The 23,751-nt window shown below is 37.4% G+C and overlaps 1 protein-coding gene across 1 annotated transcript in view; it reads right to left on the bottom strand.

The window, feature by feature from the left end:
* Megf8 (multiple EGF like domains 8) overlaps positions 1–20,421 on the bottom strand; it is a 29,855-nt gene extending 9,434 nt beyond the window's left edge. Inside the window, exons 1-12 of the mRNA XM_067106299.1 lie at positions 19,214–20,421; positions 12,195–12,428; positions 9,899–10,651; positions 8,603–8,853; positions 7,283–7,398; positions 6,169–6,308; positions 5,798–5,935; positions 5,204–5,397; positions 3,530–4,774; positions 3,200–3,390; positions 2,556–2,707; positions 600–840 (exon numbers count right to left, since the gene is read on the bottom strand). Coding sequence (XP_066962400.1) covers positions 600–840; positions 2,556–2,707; positions 3,200–3,390; positions 3,530–4,774; positions 5,204–5,397; positions 5,798–5,935; positions 6,169–6,308; positions 7,283–7,398; positions 8,603–8,853; positions 9,899–10,651; positions 12,195–12,428; positions 19,214–19,394 — 3,836 coding nt within the window. The 5' untranslated portion in view covers positions 19,395–20,421. The remainder of the gene's footprint in view (positions 1–599; positions 841–2,555; positions 2,708–3,199; positions 3,391–3,529; positions 4,775–5,203; positions 5,398–5,797; positions 5,936–6,168; positions 6,309–7,282; positions 7,399–8,602; positions 8,854–9,898; positions 10,652–12,194; positions 12,429–19,213) is intronic.
* Between the last annotated feature and the right edge of the window lie 3,330 nt (positions 20,422–23,751).

The following is a 23,751-nucleotide window of genomic DNA, read 5'->3' as shown; positions in this document are numbered from 1 at the left end:
AACGTTTGAAGTGCTGGAAAGCACTGAAAGGTGCCAGGAGATCAGAACACGACAGTGTGCTTTTAAAGTGGTTTCAGCTGCGACAAACCGATGGTGTAAGTATTTCCGGGGAGATACTTATGAAGCAGGCCAGAAATTTCATAAGAAACCAAACCTAATGAATGACAATGATTATTCATAAGCTTTGTTATACTTTTCATAACACAGCAATATAGATGTGGAATGAGCTGTCAAGACTGTTTACAAAGGGGGTTTTTTAAGGGTGATTTCTGTCATCGAGGATTTTCTGTGGTCTGGCTATGGCCTGGTCCCAAGGGAGCCAGTTTGAAGAGGTCAAACTGTAGTAATTTAAACTTAGTTCAATGAAACCACCTGTTGCTTAACTCACATACGCCTCAACAGTAGCATTAATAGTAATAAATGGTAGTACTTCTGCTAATTGTAATATTTCATCACTGCCCAAACAGATCATCTTGGAACAGAGAAAGAAAAAAATCAGAATCAAACCATGTAAATACCATGATACACAACAAAACACAAATAACATCCAACTCAGAATAAGGGATACATTAAAATACTGGACAAATTTTTTAACTTACGTCCTTTCACACGTGTCTCGGCCGTTTCCACGGAAACCTCTGTTGCAGGTACAGTTAAAACCAGTGAGTGTATTTGTACATGTAGCATTCAAATGACAATTGTGGAGAGCAAGTTTACATTCATCCACATCAGGGCAAGAGGCAAATGCCCAGTTGGTTTCCGATGCTTGTAGATCCACGATAGCAGAAGAACTTTCATGAGCTGCTTTTAGAAATGGTGCTATTATATCTGAGCAGTCACCTGCAATAGGATAAAAAAAAAATTATAAACAGATTTTACAGTAATTTTGTTTCATAAATATGAGCATTTATGTATTTGTATTAAGTTATTTTAGTACTAATTTAATGTAAATAAATAAAGGCTCATATCTACCCTTTATGTTTTTATATTAAATTATTTTAGCACTAGAAAACACCAATTACTATATAAATTCAAAAGATGATTTCACACTTCCAAAAGGCTGAAGGTTGGCCCTACTTCCTCACTTATGTAGTTTAGAGTTTCAAGCTCTGTTCTACAGTTAATGTGACTTACATCCAAAGTGAACAGGAATGAGTGAAACCAATTTAACTTCATATGAAGGAAAAACCACCGCTTTACAACAGCCAAGAGCATTAGTACCTTATACTAATCAAACATGGTTTAAAATGACAAAATAAAACCATATTTTTGAATGGAATGAAAATTATGGCATTTGCTCTGTACCTGGATGAGACAGTCTGTGTACTGATTTGTCAGCTTTGCTCTATAAATACACAAAAACTCTCCCCTCCTATCTAACATTCAGTATGAAGCACTTATACCAACATAAATGTAATAACATAAAGTTAAAACTTATTTATATATTCTCAATTATGAAAACTTCAAATAACCTTTGTATCTGCATTTTCACTCCTACAGTAGTTGAGCTTGTTTCAGATCAAAGTTCATTATTTGGGAAACTGATAATGCAACTTCCTATTCCATTCAGTACAGATTTCCTTTATGCAGAAGTGCACTTGACGTAAAAAGGAACTTTTTATTGAGATAACACCATTAGGTAAGTATGATATTTTTTTTTTTTTTTTTAACAAATTCCAAGGCAACATAATGAGCAACCAAATGCCTCACGCAGGCAGGGCCCAAAAGAAAAATGTTTGGAAATAATTATATCTGAACTATTTAGATCCAATCCATATGTCTGAATCTCACAGGCAATTTAAATCTGAGGTATTGCTTACCAAATACAGTAAATCCAAGTGTCATTGATGCTACCATGCTAGCTGAGACTACTGGTATGCTTATCAGAGACATAATGACTACAGCAGTGATGCAATGTATTAGTACCCTAAAACAATTTAACTTGTATTTTACTAATGTATAATTATAATTTTATATATATATATTAATTTATCTTTATTCTAATAACTGGCCTCTGCTTTCTGTATTAACTATTATTTCCTGTAACTTCTTTCAAATGAACACCATATTCTTTGGAAGCTTGAATTTCAAGTCAATGTCCCCTGTAGGCTTGTTCCATAATAATAATAATAATAATAATAATAATAACACAGTAATTATAATTTACACATTTTGATGGTGCTGAACCATTTCTCTTTTCTCTCCACCCTTTGCTGTGATAATTTTCATTTTCCTTTTACATAAATGTGGAGCAATAGAATACCGTAACCTTGAGGATAGGCGAGAAATCTATATATTCCTTTTCGATGGAAGGCAGAACCAATTCTTACCATGCATTCTCTGTTATGTTTACTACCTTGAAATCAATTTTCTTACGAATACAAAAACACTACAATGATACATTCAATCTAAGCAAACATAATTTGGGAAAGTTTTTGGCAAAAACTACTATAAAAATATGCATCCAAAACTAACATTACACATGGAAGAATTGAGTGCATATGTGGAATTCCACTACGTGGCACATTTTCAAGGTTATACAACGCAGTACATACCTTTTTCTGCCTGTGAAAAGTCTCCTGCTGTACATATGCCAATGGTGGGATTGAAAACATTATAGCACCAGCCACAGTTCAGTGTCTTCATGCAGGCATCACATGTTTGCAGGCTCTCACAGATGTGGCACTCCGACGTATCGACAAGCAGCCTGCAAAATATTACCGTGTTCAATAATCAATTGTGTTTATCAATAAACTCAAAACCAATAATGATATAATATAATTTCCTAACAAACTGAATATTTCATTCAGGTCACTGAATTGCAGTTTTTCAGATGATTGAAAATTATGCAAAAGAAATTAGTTTTTTGAATGACAACTAAGTATAAAAGGAAGTTAAAGCTAAAGAAGATGGGAAGAGACCCCCCCCCAAAAAAAAACACAGATGAAAAGTAAAAGAATCTTTAGTAAGTCTACAGTGTGCCACACAAAACACACTTCAAGTGGTACCCTACACTGGAGACACTGAATAAAATGAGGTTAAAATCTCAAGTCTGATAACTGCTAAATTTGTAACATTTTGCAAGGCTTGCAAGATTCTAGTAAAACTCACACAAGAGAATCATGAAAACATCAGTAAAGTATAACACTTTAATTGATAATATTACTAAGCCATCATACATTATCAGAATTTTTCTCACCCAGAATTAGCTGTGTGCGGTGAAGAACTTGTCAGGTATGGTAAGGTTGTACCAATTGGTTCAGAAGCTTCAGTGGGACTTGGAATTGTGGGGGGCCGGAGGGTGGTTATATTTGTGTGATCTTCATCAAGCCACACTCGACAAGACCCATACTGGTAAACCGATGTATATACTGAGAACAGGAAGCATTCCTGCAAAAATATCAACAATCCTATGTGAAAATGTGTGCGTTAAATATTCTAAAAATCAGTGCAATCAAAGTTTACTGATCATATTCACTGTATGTTTGGTACAGAATTTTATGTGACAAAATCTTAAATAACACTCTACCTTTGATTCTTGACACCAAGCACATCTCCCAGGATCACCAAGGCAGGTTGTGCACGATTTTCGTTTGTGGCATGGGGCTGGGCATTTGCCTATTTCCATTATGGCACCAGGAAATCTCCCCTTTCTTGAGCAATATGCTTCATCTGGCAGCCACTCACAAACCCCCGACCCAACACAATCATTGCAGTATATATACTGTTCACAAGTGACACACTGCTCAGGTACCAGCGTCAAAAAGTGTTTTGTTGAAGGATCTGTAAGAGACGAGTTACTGCAATAAGTCTTGGGGTCTTGACGATCCATGCATGTGGAAGTGATGTGGCACCAACCACACTTGGCATCTGTAAGGCATGCAAGACAGGTATTGTGAGGTTTGCATGCAGCACCTCCCACACTAAAAGGCTCCAGATACTCTGAGGTCATTATCCCTCTTGATTTTGTGTGAGCATTCCACAAAATACTCATCATCCGTGATTGTGGTGATAATGGCTTCAGTGGTAAATGCACCTCCATTTTTGTTAAGTAACGTTGATCGCGTGACAGTACGGGAAAAAGTGCTCCTCCATCTGGTCTCCAGCCAGTCTCATGACTCTCTTGTTTTGAATCTATACTTGCAACCAATTCAAGATTTTTAGGCTTTTCATCCTTTGATATCCATAACGATGCATTTAAATGGGCTGGCTGAACATACATAATCAAGTTCTTTGTTGACTGAACTCCAACAGGGTGAATAAACCCCATAAACTGTGCCAAAGTGCTTCCACCCGTATGCAGCTCACGTGCTCCTTGGAAATCCTGAGTGTCAGGAAGTGAGTGAAGGGTTGTATTCAAAATTGCGACATAATCAGGATTTGTACGATCCACTGGATGGCGGTAACGTATAAACGTGATGCCAGGTCTCAAGTCTTTCAGCTGACAATCTTCTGGTGTGTCCAAATCGTGGCCATGTGGACCCCACCAGCCTACCTGACCTGAGAGATTGTCATCAGGAGAGCCACAACGACCCTGCCCGCCATTTGCTTCTTCTTTATCATGGCACTTGGCAGTTTCAACACACCATACACACGGGCCATTACGTGCTGTTCTCCCATGTACAGCGCAGGACTGGCAGGAATGGAGTGAAGCACAAAGTCCTGGACAATGAGTAGTCTGAAGATTATTTGTACAGTTGGCACTTCGAGTGCGGTCGTAACAGCTCAAATCTGTAGGGCACCATCCACATTCCAAGTTGGAAACACATGAAGCCTGGAATAAATTTTGAGCTTTAGTGCTTGTGAAATCAATACTGGTATGCTATAAGAAAGTATAATTAGAATACTGAGCTAAAAATCGTGACTTTCACAGGACTGACTAAGATCAGCACTGGAATAGTTTCATACAATGACCAGATTTATTGACACTGGTATTACTGTAATATTCTAAATTTAAGATTTTTTTTTTTTTACCTTTTCGCTACTTACTAACACGCAAACAGAAAAAAAACAGTTTTAAAAACCATTTAATTTTTTATGCTGTCTTTTAAACTTTCCATCAAAACTTCCTCAGTGTACATTTCTAAAAGCAAAAATAACAAAAAATAATACATAGTAAATCACAGAACTAATGTGATGTAACTACTTGTATTATTAAGGAACCTATCATGAAAGAAAACAGAATATGTATGACTGGACGTACCTGGGTGGTGTGTTTTCGGCAAGCTTCGTCAATGTCAAACTCTTGATTAGATGGCGTCACTAAAGAAGACGGTAACACATATGCCAGAACGTGGCCGTTCACTGTGCCATGAAATCCACCTACAACAACCATGGTGTTGCCACCACGCAAGAAGACACTGTGCCCATACACACCCTGTATCTTCGGATACGGAACTGGAATAAAAATAGTTTCATTATATTAAAGCATCCTCCCTCAAGAAGTCAGAGAATATTCAAAATCTTTCTATCGTGACAGAAAGGGTCTCAGAGAAATTTTACCACTCACTGTCTAGATACATTTTTAATTGATAAACCCTTTACACTACAAGAGGTATGTTCTTTTAAACAATAGTTTGTTGTTAACATAAATACTTTGTAAAATGTGCTAGATAATTAGCCCATTATGCTTTTGTAAAAACATAGGTATCTCATAGTGTTTGGGTAATTTTCGGAAAGTTTATAGCCAAAAAATATCAAAATATATGAGTTACATTTTTGGTCAACATTCACATAGTAAAATAAATCCCTAGTTTCATGCAAACTTAAAATCTACGCAAACCAATTTCTGACATACATGAAAGACTGGGTGATGTCAGCTGATGAGACATCCACACATGGCAGCCAAGGTGATAAATATACACTTGATCATCATAACACTTTTCTTCTTCCTTGTGTTTGTGCATATAACCCCCAAAAACCACCATGTAGTTCCCTGTTCAAAAACAACACAGTATACTGGATGAAGTTTATTCATTATAAAGCTGTTGAACAATGAAAATCATGAATAAAAGTGGATAGATATATTACAGTGCTTATATGTAACTAAATAGCCTGTGACACTATATTCAACTTAGGCCACGGGAAAAATGAGAGAAAGGAGTACCAAGCGCTTTCATGTTATTTCACCACTACAGTATTTAATGGGAAAGAGCAGGAAGAACTTACCAGCTATAAGTGCAGTGTGGAAAGCCCGCTCTAGCGGAATACGAGACATCTGGCTATTATGAAGCTTAGGATAATTGACCCGGGACCAGTAACGTTTGTCAACATCAAATGCCAACAGATTGTCAGACAACTTAGAAAACCTGAAACAAAATTACCATTACAACACTGAGCTCAAGCTAAATACTATATATCTAGAACTCACACACTAAATGATTAAAAAGATTACATAACAATGGTTTCTTAATCTTATGTTAGACTGGTAAAGAGAACAAAAATTATAAAGAGAAACAAGTGAGATATGAAGTAAACAAAGAATACTGCAAATCTGATGAGACGTTCACATTTAAATTAATAGTAACGTATTAAAACTGAACAACTGTATGAAAGGTATACACGAACAAGAAAACAGCTTGTCCCCATTAACAAACTGAAGGTGCTAAAGAATCACGGTTATGGTCAGCAAACAAATCTTACAATCTTTACATGCACCATATATGAACACACACTCTTTGACTATCTAAATAAACTTTACTGTACCACTCTCTTCTGACCAATTTTATAAACAAGAAACACAGCTGTTGTGATTCTCTGGGGAGTCACTGTGAGCTTGATGAAGGCCTTAAACCACTGTCTGGTCCTCATATATCTTTAATATTTACGAAATTTAAGAAAAGGTGCTATAAATGAAAGTGAGTATTTTTTGTGTCCCTGGTGGTTATGTCTTATATCTGTATACTCTTTTCTATTCATACTGGCTGCAATGAAATGATCAATTGTGGTGCCTTTAAAACTTTGTACACGACAAAAAAAAAATATTAATCCTGAAACATATATCACTTGCAATTACCCAACCCATTTTTAGTTAATCCTGTATGATAGCACATACATTCATTACTTTTTTCTTTGTGCCAAGTGTAACTGAACACACAAAAACTTACACTGCTGGGGTGCACCAAACACATAGCCTAGACTATGCCTAAAAGTGTTTGCCTGTTAACGAACACTTTCCAAGTGAGAACCTACAGTTCCTACCTTACAAAACATACAGTGGACCTAACAGCCCCTCTAAGAGGATCACAGAACCAAAAACAAAACTGAAAGCACCCACACTCACCTGGCTATGTCTACGCGAATGCCACCGTACACCAGCAGGGATCTGGACGGGGCGTGAAACACAGTCGAGTGACCTACTAAACGTACGTCTAATTCATTTCCACCAAGAACCACCACCTGGAAGAATGAATAAATGCAAATGAAGTACTGCTGATCTACTTCAGCATCTCGAGGTACAGTTAGGAAATACAATATGATATGGGCTTACTGACATCTGAAAATAAATAACTTCACACTTTATGATATGAATGATCTTATACAAATTCACGTTGCTATAAAAAATATTTCTCTATGGCATATATATTTTGTAATTACAATCTAGTATAAATGAGGTCTTCTTTTATATTATGCCCATTCATATTTCTGATTTGTGTGTGGTTTTAATTTTCTCCATGGACTTCACATAAAACATTGAGAATGAGTTGAAAAACAATACAATATTTAGAAACAACTACCACCAGTTCATTAAAAATTGTTGATCTTTGAATGATCTACAGTAATTGGATTTTTTTGCATGCCAACATAAGCATATAACTGACATTTACTGTTTATTACTAAGTAAAAGTGTAACAAACAGACACAACTACTCTGCATTCTACAAAAAAAAACATTGAAATATGGAAAAAAAAATACTTTTTTAAAACAGATACTCTTCATTTGCAACTTTTCAAGTCTTACTTAAGAGTTATCTAGTATTTACAAGCTTTCCACTATTATAAATGGTTACAAAGATTAAATGCTGAGCAGTTATCATTTTACAAAAATCTGGTTAATGAGGGCATCTTAACTTCCTGTAGGTTCAAGTCTGCACTCTCTGCAAGATCAGTAATACTTTTAAAACAATGATCACCACTGTGCAAAGCTACAAAATCTTGCACAAAAAACTATTGTTGCAAATGGTATTCAAGTTGAGCACACATTCTTGTGGAAGACATTGGAGGGTATATATTTAGGATCTACTGGTCACTTTTTACCAGATACAATACTGTACTTAAAGTAATTTTTATTAACCACAATGCCCACTTAATTTCATCAGACTGAGGTAATGATAATTACTTGGCCACAAAGGTTATGAACCTACATTTGCAAGTTTCCACAGAACAGAATAGTATAGAACAGTATGCTCTTATCTAATAATAAAAAAAAGGAGAACTGGGGAGCTTCAACTATAGTTAATGGTGCCTGCAAAATAATAAAAAAAAAAGAAATTCATAAAATAAAAGTTCTTACTATACTATAAAAGCAAATAAAAAATACGATTACAGTGACCTACTAGACAAACTCTCATCAACCAATTCATATAAATTGATGCAGTTCTAACCTTTTCCCACACTTTATCCCCTTCGAGGTTAATTCTGTACATAGCATTTGAAAATTCTCCGTGCTGAAGACTCCCTCCAAAAAGGTACAGCCAGCTATCATCCACAAGGGTCAAAGTGGCATACATAAGACCCGGAGGAAAATTTATGTCGTCGGTGGAATCTGGGTCATCTTTGCTTTGAGCTCGGCCCTCTAGGTGGCGCCATTCATCCAACGTTGTGTTGTACAACCATAATTCATTACTGACTTCACCTACAAAAAAAAAAAGGCTTCAATAAAAATCCTGAGTTACCCAAAATATCTGATTAAATAAAAAGTAATTCTCTCATTTGTCCAAAACCCAACATGAGGTCAGTTGGACAGCATATTCATGGGCATAATGGATGCTTGATCAACCTGACAGAGGTGTGATGTGAAGGTGCTGAGGGTGTAAAGACATAATAGTTTGGAAATTACAAGTCATTATGGTAGATTGCAGGAATATGCAGAGAAGAGATTGAATGATTTGCTGTAAATTTGGGTCTCAGCCAGAGGCTTGTTTTGCTTTTATGACTGTTACATTTTTCAACAGATAAGTAATGAGAAGGGGAAGATGACAGCAGATGTTTGTAGGTGAAAACATCTGTTGATGTTGGCAGATGATACCAAGTTGGCAGTTACGGAGAGAATGGAAGAGGATATGCTGATGCAAAAGTGTGCAGCAAATTGAATTTAGAAGTTTTGGGATGGCGAGGCAGAGAGGGGGACTCAGAAAGTACTGGCTAATGTTGTGGATTTAATGTTGGAACAGTGTGTGTGTGTGTGTGTGTGTGTGTGTAACATTCAAGGCCAACAGACTGTGCACAAGACAGAAGAGTGGTAAAGGGGTATTGCAATTCACGCTGGCTATAAAAGGTACCACTTCACACTGTCTTACACGAATGAAAACTGACTCCCATCAGTCTCTGAATTGTTCTCTAAGACTGTACACTTCTAAAGTTAGCTTTTAAAACTTATGATAATATTTTCTATATGCACTATCCATCAGACTTCAATTACAGCAAATGTTACATTTTTCAACTAAAATGAACACCAACATCTAAAACCATAAATGAAAATTCTGATTCAATACCATAATATCATAAAATAATTACAAGCTAAAAAAATCAGTGATTTTGGCAGGAAAAACTTCAAAACATGAGCTACCAATCATCTTTTCACAGCTAAAAATTTAATAAAAAATACCTTGAACTTAGCACTACTGCACTGAGAGCAGTAGTAACCAACATAGTACTATAACTCTCAAAGTTATTCCTACCTGACGTCAATTTTCCACCATACATGACAAAATGTTTGCCAAATCTCTCCATAACATGACCATATCTTGGTCCAGGTGTCATCCCTCTCAAACTATGACTTGCGGGCGTGTGATTGAGTTCTTCGCTTGGCCTTATCATGCGTCGCATCCTTAGTGGTTCACTTGAGAGAGACTTAACTTTGACACTCACTGTGTTGTTGCCATTGACTGAAAAAGTTAGGTTTCTAAGAAGTGAGCTGTTAGTGATGATGTGGTGCTCGGCCAAGCCTCTGAGTCGAGCAGAACGCTGGGCGTTGAGGCGACGGCTAAGCTGACTCTGACTGGATGGATCGCTAACATTGACCCATAAGCTGGTGCCTAAGTCAAACACCATTAGATCACCAAATACCTGATTCAGGTTATATCCTCCATATACATACAAACGATCAAGGTGAGGCAAATATACACTGGCGTGACTGGTTCTTTCGCTGAGAGGAGGTCCCCCACGCCACAACCAGTGCCAAGAACCTCCCTCTGAGTCGTGAGTTCCCAGTGAACACCCATCGCCTAAATAGCCCTCGTTACAAAGACAGTATGGAGCAGGCCTGGGTTCCCGAGGTGTTGCAAGGGGTCTTGAACAGTTACCGTGATTGGAAGCCATTCCACAGTTCTCTGGACAGTACTGGTGCTCACAACCTTCTCCAGTGTAAAGTTCATCACAGATACATTTATGATTCTCACAGTGACCTCGGTCTGAACAATTTAGAGGGCATTCTGTAAGAAAGAAGCAACATTTTTATAAGCAATTAATAATAGCAATCTGTCTTTAGGCTTGGTCAGAAATATATATGAGGAACAACTGAATGTTCAAAGTACAACACAAATATATAGTATTCCAAAACCATAACAACAATGATTAAGAGAAAAGGTCAATTTATGCAAGTTCATGCCTACATTCAATTAGTCATTATCATGAGTAATTTGCACTTATTGTTATCAGATCAATACCACAAATGCAAAATGTGGCTTTTTGATGACACCTGCTTGTCTGGTAAACCACTGGCAGGTACATAATGCCAAATACTGCCTTGATTTCGTTCATATTTCTATACCACTTGTTTTTATTCAGTACATTTCGTATCATTAAGTTGTAAAGTGTTTTCTGAGATTTGTATTTAATACACAAACTCTCTCTCTCTCTCTCCTTCAAGTACTCTCCTGGTTGTCAAGAGTTTTAAAGAACTAAAAGGGTTTTCTCTCTTACCTGATTTACTGTATTCTATGTTCCTGTCCCTCTTAGTTAAGTCTACTTGATCTTCCATTAACTTATTTTTGTTTACTCCCCACATAAGAGCCACATTAAATGGCAAATTATCAAGTTGATTACCATGCTACTTATTCTTCTCAAAATAAATTAATTTTCATCGCAAACTGGGCCTATAGTTTGTTATCCTTAGCTAGCCTTGCCCAAAACATTTTAATCTTACTCTGACTTACAACCTTGACCCATAGAGTTTCATCTTAAAGGGAGATGGAACATAAACACAGCAAGTTTCACTATGATAAACTGGACATAAACCCAAGACTAAAAGGAATCAAATGTCTAAACTGATGTACATGGGACAAGCTGACTGAATAAAGCATGGCTCTCTACAGCAATAGAAGGCATCAGTTGCCAACCTAGAGACCCATCTGATTTAAAAGGCATTAGAAATCCAGAGCCCCAATTTCTGAATAATCTTCTGCAAACCACTCCTTTGTGCAGTGACATGACTCAAAGAAAGAACTGCCCTGCTACGTTCATATTTCACACCTTAGGCAGTTGTGTCGCATGAACACTTCTTCCCCATGCAATTACACAAACAGGAATGAGGATCACTATCAAGATGGTGCATGTCAGAATGATCACCCGACCAACGTTGAGAAAAACTATGCCACACAATTCTTATTATTGCACATAATAATTACAAAATTAGAACACAACTAAGACTTAGGTAAAATTTTAAAAATCCTGGTTTTTAACCCCCACAACACTCAAGAACTAATCTGACAGACAACCACACTCCAACCAAACTAAACAAATTCAACTGTAAAATAAAAAATCATTCATATGAAACATATTTGCAGGATAAGTTAAATCAAAACTGGGTTCACTTCCCATACTAAAGCAATGAGGCATGCAGTATATATAAGTGAAAATGTTTACATTTATGCAACAATGCAAATTCATGAATACAGTATAAGTAAAAATCCTGTCTGAAGACTACGCATACAATTCTAATAAATGAATTATTCTGTGGACAACCCATGTACATACCAGTAACAGAATATTCTGCAACAAATCCATCCAGCGCATAATTTGTGTCAGAGTACAGGAGGATTAGCATGAACCCCGATTTAGCTGTTACAAGAGGTGGGACCGTTCTACCAGAGAACACTCCAAGCATAAGCGATTCATACGTGTTGCCATCGTACACGTAAATGTGGTCGTACGAGCATTCACTCTGAATACTTGTGATGTTCAGTGTTATGAACTGGCCAGGTGAGGATGCTGAAAAGAAGAAAAAAGTTGATAAAAAAAATCCTTAATACACCTTAATTAAAAGAAACAGTATATATACAGTATTTTCTCCTTGTCATTAAACGCCTAATGCCATATACAACGGTAAGCATATCAAACGTTGTCTTGTGGTGCCCTAGGAGATGAGTTTAAAAAGTTTTATTTACTTCAGTATGTATGATTCGTCACATAGAAACAATTGAAAATGACAATAAAGATGTGCTTATACCACACACACAAGTCATAATACAGTAGGCTACTGGTAAAAAAAAAAACTAAAGGCCTATTAATTCAATGGCTAAGGCAGGCTTCCTAATTCCTTCTTGTCAGGCTATTCAGTTACTGACAGCGCATGCCACAATTGATTTCATCTTTCCTTGGTACCTTTTACTATGTCATAAACAGACAAAAGTAAAACTTACATACACCTTGCAAAATCTTTTGACTTATTTTTTTGTAGTTTAGCATTTTCAATCCTTCTTACAAATATTTCCATTCCTATTTTCGTTTCCAAGAACACAGTAAAATAAAATGCAGTTGCAGAAAACCCCAGAAATTTCAATTCAATCAATTTCACATCCCATACCGTAAATATTGCATCGGTATCCCTGATTTCATCAATACCACTTGAATTACTTAAAAACAGCTCATTCCTCCAGGAGTACGATGCAATAAAAAAATAGCTAACATTCTTATCTTGTAATTTAAAGACACCCAGTAAATGAGACCATATACAGTAGTCCTAAATACTGTAATACACTGTTAAAGGAATGGGATTTACTACTTATCAAGTAGCCATGAGTAATAAGTGTATGGGTTATCCATGTATTGTGATGGGCAATACCTGAATACACAAGAATCCCCCTGACAGCCTTTGCTGTCACTTCAATAAGTTTTTCAATGGGAAACATTTCACATGACAAAGATCTGTACTGGTGTGCAGTTCAAAACTACCCACTTAACAGTCATCAGTTTTAATGCCAGCTTCACATACACGAGCTGGTTCCCAATATGCAGTACTTAAAAGCTTCTACTCAGAAGCTAATTTTCATAGTGAGTGCCTTGCACCTTGCACTTCTGGATTTCTGAAAAATTAAAATCTCTTCACCAACACCACTTGACCTTCCTTTAAAAATGTCTAACTCCTCTTGTGGCTTTCCAGATTCTGTTACGCAAAATGTTTATAACAGCTGGCAATGGGAATACCACCAAGTTATTTATGATAAAATACTGTACTGTCTTGTAAAACCACTTTAAAAGTGAACATGCATGCAAAAAGTTCCCAAATGCATGTGGAAAAACATGGAGCATTTCCAGAGGTTTCACATAAAATTCTTTCTTAGAATCACAAAGCAGAAACCCATACGTCTGTTATTGATCACCAACTCCAGGAACAGTTTATCGTGCAAGTTAATGTTGTCAATTTGTAAACATAGCAGCTAATATTATACCTAACTGAGCACACTACTTGACCCCTGAAGGATTTAAAAGATGGTCTCTCGAGAGCCTTGCTGCCATCTGTTCTGCCTAATGAATAAGAAGAGGTAAAGTTCTGAATGCAATATAATCTACATTGAATGCCCCCACTGAAACAGTGACATGACATAAGTTTCTACCATGAATGACAGACCATTCATTCACTGGTGCTGAAATGTGTCTCAATGAATACTGAAGGGTTACCTAATGGATCTCTTGAGGGTGAAGAAATTATTCTTTTTCAAGAGGGTAGACATGTTGCATTTCAAAATGAACATACAATAAACTGGTTTTTCATGTAAGGTTTTACATTGTGTCACAGTGGTGATTAATTATTGCAATGGAATGGCAATCAAAGCAATAAGAATATGCAATCAGAGCAATAAGAATATAAGAATTACTGATGCATGTCCTTTTGAAAGTGAATTGGTATTGATAATGTGGAAGAGGGATTCAGCCCATTGTGATGACCTTTGTACCAACATAAAATAAGTTTTAAGCAAAGGATAGTTACTTTCCACTAAGCCATAGGAGACAACATAAAAAAAAGAACTTAATTCAATTTTAGGTCCCAAATGAAACATAGTTACACAACTATACAGGCTATATCAGGTCACTACTGGTGCAGTACAAGAAATGAGAAGTAACTATCTGTCAAAACATTAAGCTGCTTCAAAAAGGAAGACCTATTAGCTGTGACCTTATTTCTCAGGGGAGACAGTGTGACCCCATTTCTAAAAGGAGGGAAAGTATGGAAGTCACATGAAGACAGGACAAAAAAGGAATGCTATAAGGACATTGACTAAAGAGAAGGGAAACCCATCTAAACACCCCTCTTATTTTCCTCATCTACTTTGACTAAATTACTTGCATTTGTATTTAGGCTGTCTACTAAAATTACAATCCATTCAACTTAATGGGCTCACCACCAAATACTTCCAGGAACAACTAACAGAAGAACAAAGCTATATGGACTAAAGACATAGCCGTTAGTACAATTTTTAAGTTACTGTAGTACTGTGCAATTCTCATCAAATTCATGGCATGAGATCACCTTTTATTTCTTATTTGACTCACGGTTTCCAAGATTAGCTATTTATTTACATACCTTACTATATACAGTCCTATACAGTATATGGTATGGTATATAAATATTGTACTGAATACAGCTAAACTTGGATTATAAATAAAAGATGACCTATGTCTGAAATTTGATATTTTTCAAGCAGTAACCCATACAGTATTTAAGATTTGTCATTCATCCTTTTTTTTGTGAACATCTATTTTCTTTAAATACAATTTTTATAATTTATTTTTCATGTGTTACAAGCTTAGTGTTTCAGATGTGAAGACCAATCTACACACATCCACAGAGCAAAAATGTTCAAACATCACAGAGAACTCTTAGAGAACGCTCCCCTTTACCAGAATGTTAAACTGTGGAAATACCAGTATGCATTTATTCCTTCCTCTCTTTCAACATGCTTAGCATGTATCACAGTAGTCTGAGTGTGGGGAGAGGGATCAAAGATCAAGAAGATGAGCAGGCTTGGCCTAAGCATTTTAATTCAGTTCCCATCCTAGTATAAGACTATGGTAGTTGCTACCTTCCTGTACTGGCATAATTGCAATGCAGATAGGTTGTGCCAGGGTGATTCTGACTGAGGATACCCAATACCGTAAGTAGAGTACAGTATGTGGCATACCATAAATGTTGTTAGTGTATTAACAAGATAATGATGAGGATTATTATTGTTCATCTGGGTAGAGTCAACTGTCCGGAAATTGTGATGTTCCACTCATTTCTGTAATACCATCATTTCTTTATGTGTGATAAATAATTTTGGTTAATTGTTGATTTATTGATTTCAAAGTATAATTCATAATATTACTTTGAAAATTTCCCTCTTTACAAAACATGTTGACTTCAGTGAGGCAATTTGCAATATCCCTAAGTTTAATTAGCTCTACTGCTCTTTAATAACATACCTATATTCACCAAAAGGCCAGACTCTTAAAAAGTGACAGTGATGGCCTTCCAAACTAAGCTAAGCATACCATGACAGTCAAAACCTAATATCATACAATTTTTCAGTGTTGTGAAATACATTATGCCGTGCTTCCACTTGCATATCTTATAGCTAACCTTAACACTCGTCAGCTGAGAGACCTGTTTGATTATGCTGAAGCATGAATGCCTTCATGCATGCACAGAAGAAACAATGCAAAACCACCAGACCAGTATTCAGGACAACGCTGCATTCATAAACATTATTAGCCCATATCAACCTGTAGAAAGCGATTTAATACTGTGCATGCCAGCAAAAACATGAGCAATGAAAATCATAAAGTCTTTATTATATTAAAACAATACTCCTAGATCTGAGGTTGATGAATCCTTCAAAAGAATCAATCATGTGCACTACATTTCCATAGTTCAAATAAATTCTTATTCCTGAACGGAGATGTATTTAATACTGTGTCTCTCTGCAAGGATGTTTCCCCTGTATGTCTACAGTGAATCCCTTTTCTTCATTTACATGCAGTCTACAAAAATAATATAAATTAATTCCTGAACCATTACGTTTAGATAATGGTACTTAGGCCTATCTCTAACCATACAATTTTGTTACGGCACTTAGGCTTATCTGTACCTAATGTAATAACAATAAATCGGCTTATCTGTACCTAATGTAATAACAATAAATCAGTGATGTACTGTATCATTATCTGCTTCACACACTAGTTACATTCAGAATAAACTTTGTTCCTTTCATACACTGTAGCTTTGGGGACACTGTTGTCTGAGACGTCATTTCTCTAGACCAATTAAGACAAACTAGCTATTTTGGATATCAGCTGCCTTTCATTTACCTTAATAAAACAGAAAATAGAGCTGCTTGCATGATTTCTGTCAAAAGAATCTCTAGGCTTCCTGCTTTGGTAATCTGTATAAATGAAGAAAAATTGTAGACCGAAAGCTACGCTGACACAGATCAAGGTGACTACAAAAAAATAATCGAGTCGATGGAAACAATGCCACGAGACACTCACCAACATAATAAAAGGGTATTAGTCGTATCACACCCTCCTGTAGGATAAGCCACACAATAACATGGCTAATGGGTACATTTATTCCTAATTTTTTGCCATAAGTATCCTAGATCAAGATTAGGCTGCACTAATCGTTCACATTCAGCAGCAATGGTTAAAATAAAAGCATATGATAGTCTTAGTAGGTATAAATCATAAGCTGCATGATGAAAGCAAATTATGATTGGGACTCAGTAAACTGAGTGAGTGTATATGAAAGCAACTTGCCAACTTCAATGTATCACTTTAAAAATGATAACAGATTGTCTACAGCCACATGCTCGTTTAACTTGATCAAGAAAACTTGCCTGATCTGACTCGCATTTGACTTGTCCATTAACTTGAAAAATAATGAAGCATAGCCAAGGTGTAATTACCAAAAACTATGGTAACAGGGAGAGGTATCGGTAAAACTGAAGAATAATGCCTTGCCACTCTGGTTCGGTAGGTACTGTACGAGTTCATGTGAAAAATGGGTGCCATGCTAAGTACCATCCCCTCTGGGATGTACAAAAAACCATAAACAAAAGACAGTAAATATAAAAATCATAAAAATATGAGTTATAATCCACAAGTGCCATAGGTTTGTTGAATTTCTCTGAACGAGTTTTACATTTTTACAGATGTATGGACGTGCATTCTGATACATGTGCAGAATAATTTCATTTTCTGACCTCACATCTATAGCTAGGTGGCTCTGGCTGTGACCCAGTTTTAAACTTTTCTGGACCTGGGGCCTTGTTATGATTTCTGCTTATGATGCTAAGGTACGGCTCGGTCACACATTTGCGATTCAAGGACGCGCAATGCATAACTGTGTAATTTTCCTACTTGCGTCATTACGCTGTAATTACAACCAAATCGCCAAAAATCGCCAACAATCGCCATGAATCGTTATCACGTTGCCAAGTTTGGCGACATGCACCAAATGATGGCAGATGTTTTAAACCATTTAAAACACAAGCAGTCCCGCCACACCAACCATCATTTGTTGTCATGATGGCGAATAATGGTGATGATCGCCAAAACCAGCCACTGCGACATGTATGTCCTTGAATCGCAAATGTGCGACCAAGCCTTTAGTGTTCAACGTAAAGTGGGATAATGCACACTGACTTCTATTATTGGGAAGGATTTGCTGGTAAAAATAAATTAAACTTTTCTGTCGACTTGATTATCTTTCAACCTTCGCAGAATCTAAAGTGTGGTGGAAAACTAAAATTCCGTATAGGCCTTATGTAATAAAGTGCAGGATTAACAGCAATTTCATGTATCATTTGTTAGCCTCTCGGGTAAATAATGGATGTGCAATACAATGATTTTTTTAATGCAAAGATGGCTTTAGGCCTATAATAAATTAATTAAAATCGATATACCCTTAGAATATATCAGGCCTGTGAACTGATCATGGTAACAGTTCATTTCCGGTCCTAACTCGAACTCCACACAAGGGCTAGTACTAGACACAGCGAAACAGTGATTCACCCACACTGTTTCGCCATGTTTAGCACTATCCCCTACAGGTCAAATGTGGTAATTTTTCGGAAGACTCCAGCCAGCCATTTCAAAGGTGCCAGCTAGCCATTTTTGCATGAAAAACCATTTTCGGATTTACATGCAAAAATGACTGGGAAATGATAGGAACTAAAAGAACCTCATAATACCAACCTCCTCAGAACCTAGGGTGTTTACTGGTTACATTTTTGTCGTATTAGCTAAGGAGGGGGTGGGGGCCGGTATTTCATACCTTTTCAGATGTAATTTGATTAATTATTTTTTTCTGTTATTAAGAATTTATGAAGGTTATGTATTTAGAAGAATTTTTTTTTTATGTGATTTACCCATGAAAAGTGGGAGGTGGCTGGAGTCTTCTGAAAAATAACCTCAAGTGCATTTCGCCGTGTTTAGTACTAGCCCCTGGGGGATCAAATGTCCAAAAGTGCATTTAGCATAATTGAAACTTCGAAAAAATCCTCAAATATTTATAATTATTTCAGCTTTTATTGTGACAAATATTATTTGCAAGAATTATCCATATAGAATATTTTTTCATTTTTTATAAAGATTCAAAAGATATAAAAAAAATCAAGCAGGGACGTTCGGCCCGGAAACGACCATCATCCCAGACAACGAACAAAATGAAACGACGAATTAAAATAGGATAAAATAGACCTGCGAGCAGAAATGGCCCTTGACCGAAGACCAACCTTTGATAAGCCACTGGCAATGGGACGCCTCGGGGTACTTGCCGGGCCCGTCGGTGATGACGCCCCAGGAGCCCGTCAGGACCTGCCTCGTCCGGTTGCACGAGGTCTCCCCTGACCTCTCCAGCGCCCAGGAGGTCGAGCAGGACCTCAGAGCCAGGGCCACGACGAACAGGTACCACATGACGGCCGAAACTGAGCGAAATTAGGCCTGGGGGGGGTGACTTAGGTCTAAAATTTAGGCCTAGGGGCTGAATTGAATTAGAATGAGGCCCGGGCTCCGACTCGAGTCTTGAAATGAGGCCCAGGCTCCGACTCGAGTCAGCCTTCGCCCTGACGAGGGTCGGCCTTCTCTATCAACTAGGTCGTGACCTTGACAGGCCTAGGTCAGGTTTCGAAACGGGGGCAGGCCTCTGGTGGTGGTGATAAGGGCACGGTGTTCGGCGGGGGGCAGCAGCTGACGGCATAATACGTCGTACGAACGTTCAACGGCCATTATTGAAACGTACGGGGGGCGAAGGTGCTGAGGGTCGAAATGGCTTCGCGTCGACGATAGGCCTACGTCTCACGTAGGTAGGCCTAGGCCCGTAATCTCACCTATCATTATCATCATCATCATCATCATTACAGCTAGTAATTAACAGCTAGTACTAGAAGCTGTCTAAATCCACAACAATCGAGTCACTCGCGAACAATGCGGCATTGTGTGTGTCTCTTTCTCGATCTGTCTTTCTCTCTCTCTCTCGATCTATCTTTCTCTCCTTCGCTCTCTCTCCCTCTCTCTTTCTCTCTACCCTGGCTGCAACGCCAGATAGATGCGAAGCCACATCTCTCAGCTGACTGGACTTGATAATAATTAGCACTGCGGATATGTTGACATTCGTAGGGGTGAGGGGGGCCCGAGGGTGAGGGGGAGGGACGGGCGTAGGGGGATACTGCTGGATATCCACACACACACAAACACAAGAACCTCCTCCTACGGGAAGGGGGGAGGGCGATATCCACAAAGGTAGGACAGTTTTAAGTCCTCATTTTCTCTCTCTCTGTTTTGTTTTCACAGGGGCGACGCCGTTGCACCGAAGGGCACCGTGGCAGGGGCGCCACGAGTTCGATTTGAGCGTCGTCAAGGGGAAGGAAGGAAGGACGTCCCTGCGGCGGGAGGGCGGGCGGCGTTTGTGCGTGCGTTCACTTCCTCAGCTTGGACTGGACTGAAGGCCTCCTCGGTCCTCCTTCCTTCTTATAGGAGGAGGCGACTGTCATCTATCGTTTGCCCCCGGCCCCCCCTTCCCCCCAATGAAAATAACGGTGACGTCACTCAGCGGGACGTTTAAATTCATTCATTCATTTCTCTCTCTCTCTCTCTCTCTCTTCTCTCTCTGTGGCACGCACATTTTAAAATGGCCTCGAAAATATCGCTGCCATAAATATCACCAATTTGTGTCCGCGTCACTTACCTTTCTTTTCCCATAACAAGTATGTCTAACTTAAAATAATTCTTTTTTCATGTTGAAAAATCATATACATCAACCAGCATTAAATCACTGCTATGCTTCTCTCTCCCTCCCCCCTCTCTCTCTCTCTCTCTCTCTCTCTCTCTCACACACACACACACATGGGTACCGTGCTGGCATAAAGCCAGCTAAATTTAGATTAATAAATATTTTTGGTGGTAATGATTTATGAATAGATAATGAGGTCACGAACAGCAGGCACTGTCCTTTGCTGGACTCTCTCTCTCTCTCTCTCTCTCTCTCTCTCTCTCTCTCTCTCTTACCGTGCGGGCATAAGGCCACCTAAATCTGGAAACATATATAAATATCTCTCAATTACAGTGCTGGTATAAGGCCAGCTAAATCTGAAAATATATATAAATCTCCATGATGGCAATGATTTATGAATTAATGAGGTCACGAACAGTAGAAAATGCCCTTAGCTAAACTCTCTCTCTCTTTCTCCTTCTCCCTCTCTCTCTCTCTCTCTCTCTCTCTCTCTCCCTACCGTGCTGGCATAAGGCCAGCTAAATCTGGAAACATATATAAATCTCTACCATAGTAATAATTTATGAATTGATAATGAGGTCACGAACAGCAGGAACTGCCTTTTACTGAACTCTCTCTCTCTCTCTCTCTCTCTCTCTAAATCTTGATCGTTTCGTATGAAGGTAACTCGATAAATTCACTGTTTTGTTTGGTCGATCAAGAAAACTTTCGGGTGACAGACATTGCAAAAGACGCTACCAAAAAAATTTAAGTACCTGATTTTAATAGAAATCTAAATCATATATTTTCCATTGCAATTACAGCACTGTAACTTCGAAATATTTTAAATTATTACAATACAGATTACGTTGGACATTGCGACAGCTTCGTAATGTGGTTTGTTTACATTGCTCGACACAGATCGATGCGTCTTGCAATCACGTACGTACACCTTGCTTTGCCACCTACCATTTCCATGGCCGGAGGAATGTTCTTGTTTAGAAGAACATTCCACGTATATTATATAATTTATGAAGAATGTTTTTATATGTCGCGTGCCATTTCATGAAAATGGTGTAGTTTGGTGGTAAATAGTACGTTTTATTTTATAAAGAACGGTTGTGTTTGAAATCTTGCGATAGGTTTCTTGTGAATGGCGCAATCTTTGCACTAAAAATGCCGTGTATGCAACTTTCATTCATGTTTTAAACTTACAAAGGAAAACATAGTTAGATATGAATGCATTTATGTAAAAACCATTTAATTTAATTTTCGCCTTTACTTCCGGTATCCTAATTGCGATTACAACTCACGAAACGAATTACGCTAATCATTTTCCCTAGAAACTAAACATCACGTGTATTAACTCCAGTGCAATTACACACGCAACCTCAGAATGAAAATGACTCATTTGATATATGTGTTTGCAGCAGATAACGATGAAATCCACAGAGGGAACACCTTGCGTAAAACGTGATTGATAAGGATTTGCAGATGATAATGTTTTTATCTCTTATCTGTAGTGCATTCAGTAATGTGGAGTTTCTCTTTGATGAGGGTACCACAATGGTTTGTCACGCTAGCTGATAACCAGAGGGGACACAGAGAGAGAGAGAGAGAAGAGAGAGAGAGAGAGAGAGAGAGAGAGAGAGAGAGAGAGAGAGAGAGTGAGATCAAGAGATAGTCTCTGAGTTAGCTTTTGTCTTTAAATGTATCTTTTTGAGTTTCAAAATTTTGATAGTCTCTGAGTTATATATTTTGTCTTTAAATGTATCTTTTGAGTTTCAATATATATATATATATATATATATATATATATATTATATATATATAATATATATATATATATATATATATATATATATATATATATATATATATATATATATATATATACTTTCTAGTTTCTTTCATTCGTACTTTATACTTTCTTTCATTCTCTGACTCAGTTTTATTCGTATGAAATTTACTCAGACCAGGAATACAACAGAAAGCTGACTACGTGTGTCATCACGGAAGGATACGCAGCTCAGTGATCAAGAAAAATGTCTCCTGGTTTTGTTCAGAAAATCCTTTTTAATTTTGTTGTTTGACTGAGCTGGTCTTGTGCCAGCACAAATCCTTGCTCCTGCTGGCCTCTAAAAATTTAATTTGGCGCTAAACACAGAAATATGGCTGTTGTCCTATGAAAAATTAAGCACAGTAACATTAAATTCAATAATAATAATAACAATAATAATAATAAAAGAATTTAAGATTTCTGAAGCAGTTTTGAGGACTACAACTCAATATTTCTTTCTTACCCTTCTTCGGCAATTTTTGAAAAATATCAGCTTTCAAGAGATGAACCAGCGTAATTCTAGCCAACATTTTTATGCGTACACTGAAATTCTGAGGTTCTGATTACCTTTACATTGGTGGCGAGCTTCTTGAAGACCCGTTTCAACTAGCGACATCAATTTTTGCTTGAGCAACCAAATATCCTAAATAAGAATGACAAACATTCTCATTTAGAAGATGAACCCTATTCATATGGATAAACCCAACAAAGGACACTGACTTAAACTTCAAGCTTCCAAAGACCATGGCATTCATTTGAAAGAAGTAACAGAGGGTAATATGGAACACGGAAAGAAGAGATCGGTTACTGGGAAAGAAAAGATAAATTTATCAAGCCTGTTTCTTTAAGATATTGTTGATATATATATAAAAAAAATTGGAGTTCTAAAACTAAAATTAGGAACTCTACCACGACAGCCTATTTCTTTAAGATATTGTTGATATATATATAAAAAAAATTGGAGTTCTAAAACTAAAATTAGGAACTCTACCACGACAAACTCACCAAATGAGGGTCGGGGATACAGCAACCACATGCCACGCATGTGAAGTAGAAAATACACATTAACACCAAGATAAGAATAGAAACTATTGCCAGAAAGAGTAACATCACGAACATAACAATTAAGGATAGGAAAGCCAAGTTTAAGCACAAAGAATATCGAAGAAATTTTCAGTAGTGACCAAAGCAGTGTACAGATTAGAGAATGTAAGAGATATCTT

Source organism: Macrobrachium rosenbergii, chromosome 7, assembly GCF_040412425.1.
Source record: "Macrobrachium rosenbergii isolate ZJJX-2024 chromosome 7, ASM4041242v1, whole genome shotgun sequence".
NCBI classification, from domain to species: domain Eukaryota; kingdom Metazoa; phylum Arthropoda; class Malacostraca; order Decapoda; family Palaemonidae; genus Macrobrachium; species Macrobrachium rosenbergii.
This window is presented reverse-complemented; position numbering and strand designations above follow the sequence as displayed.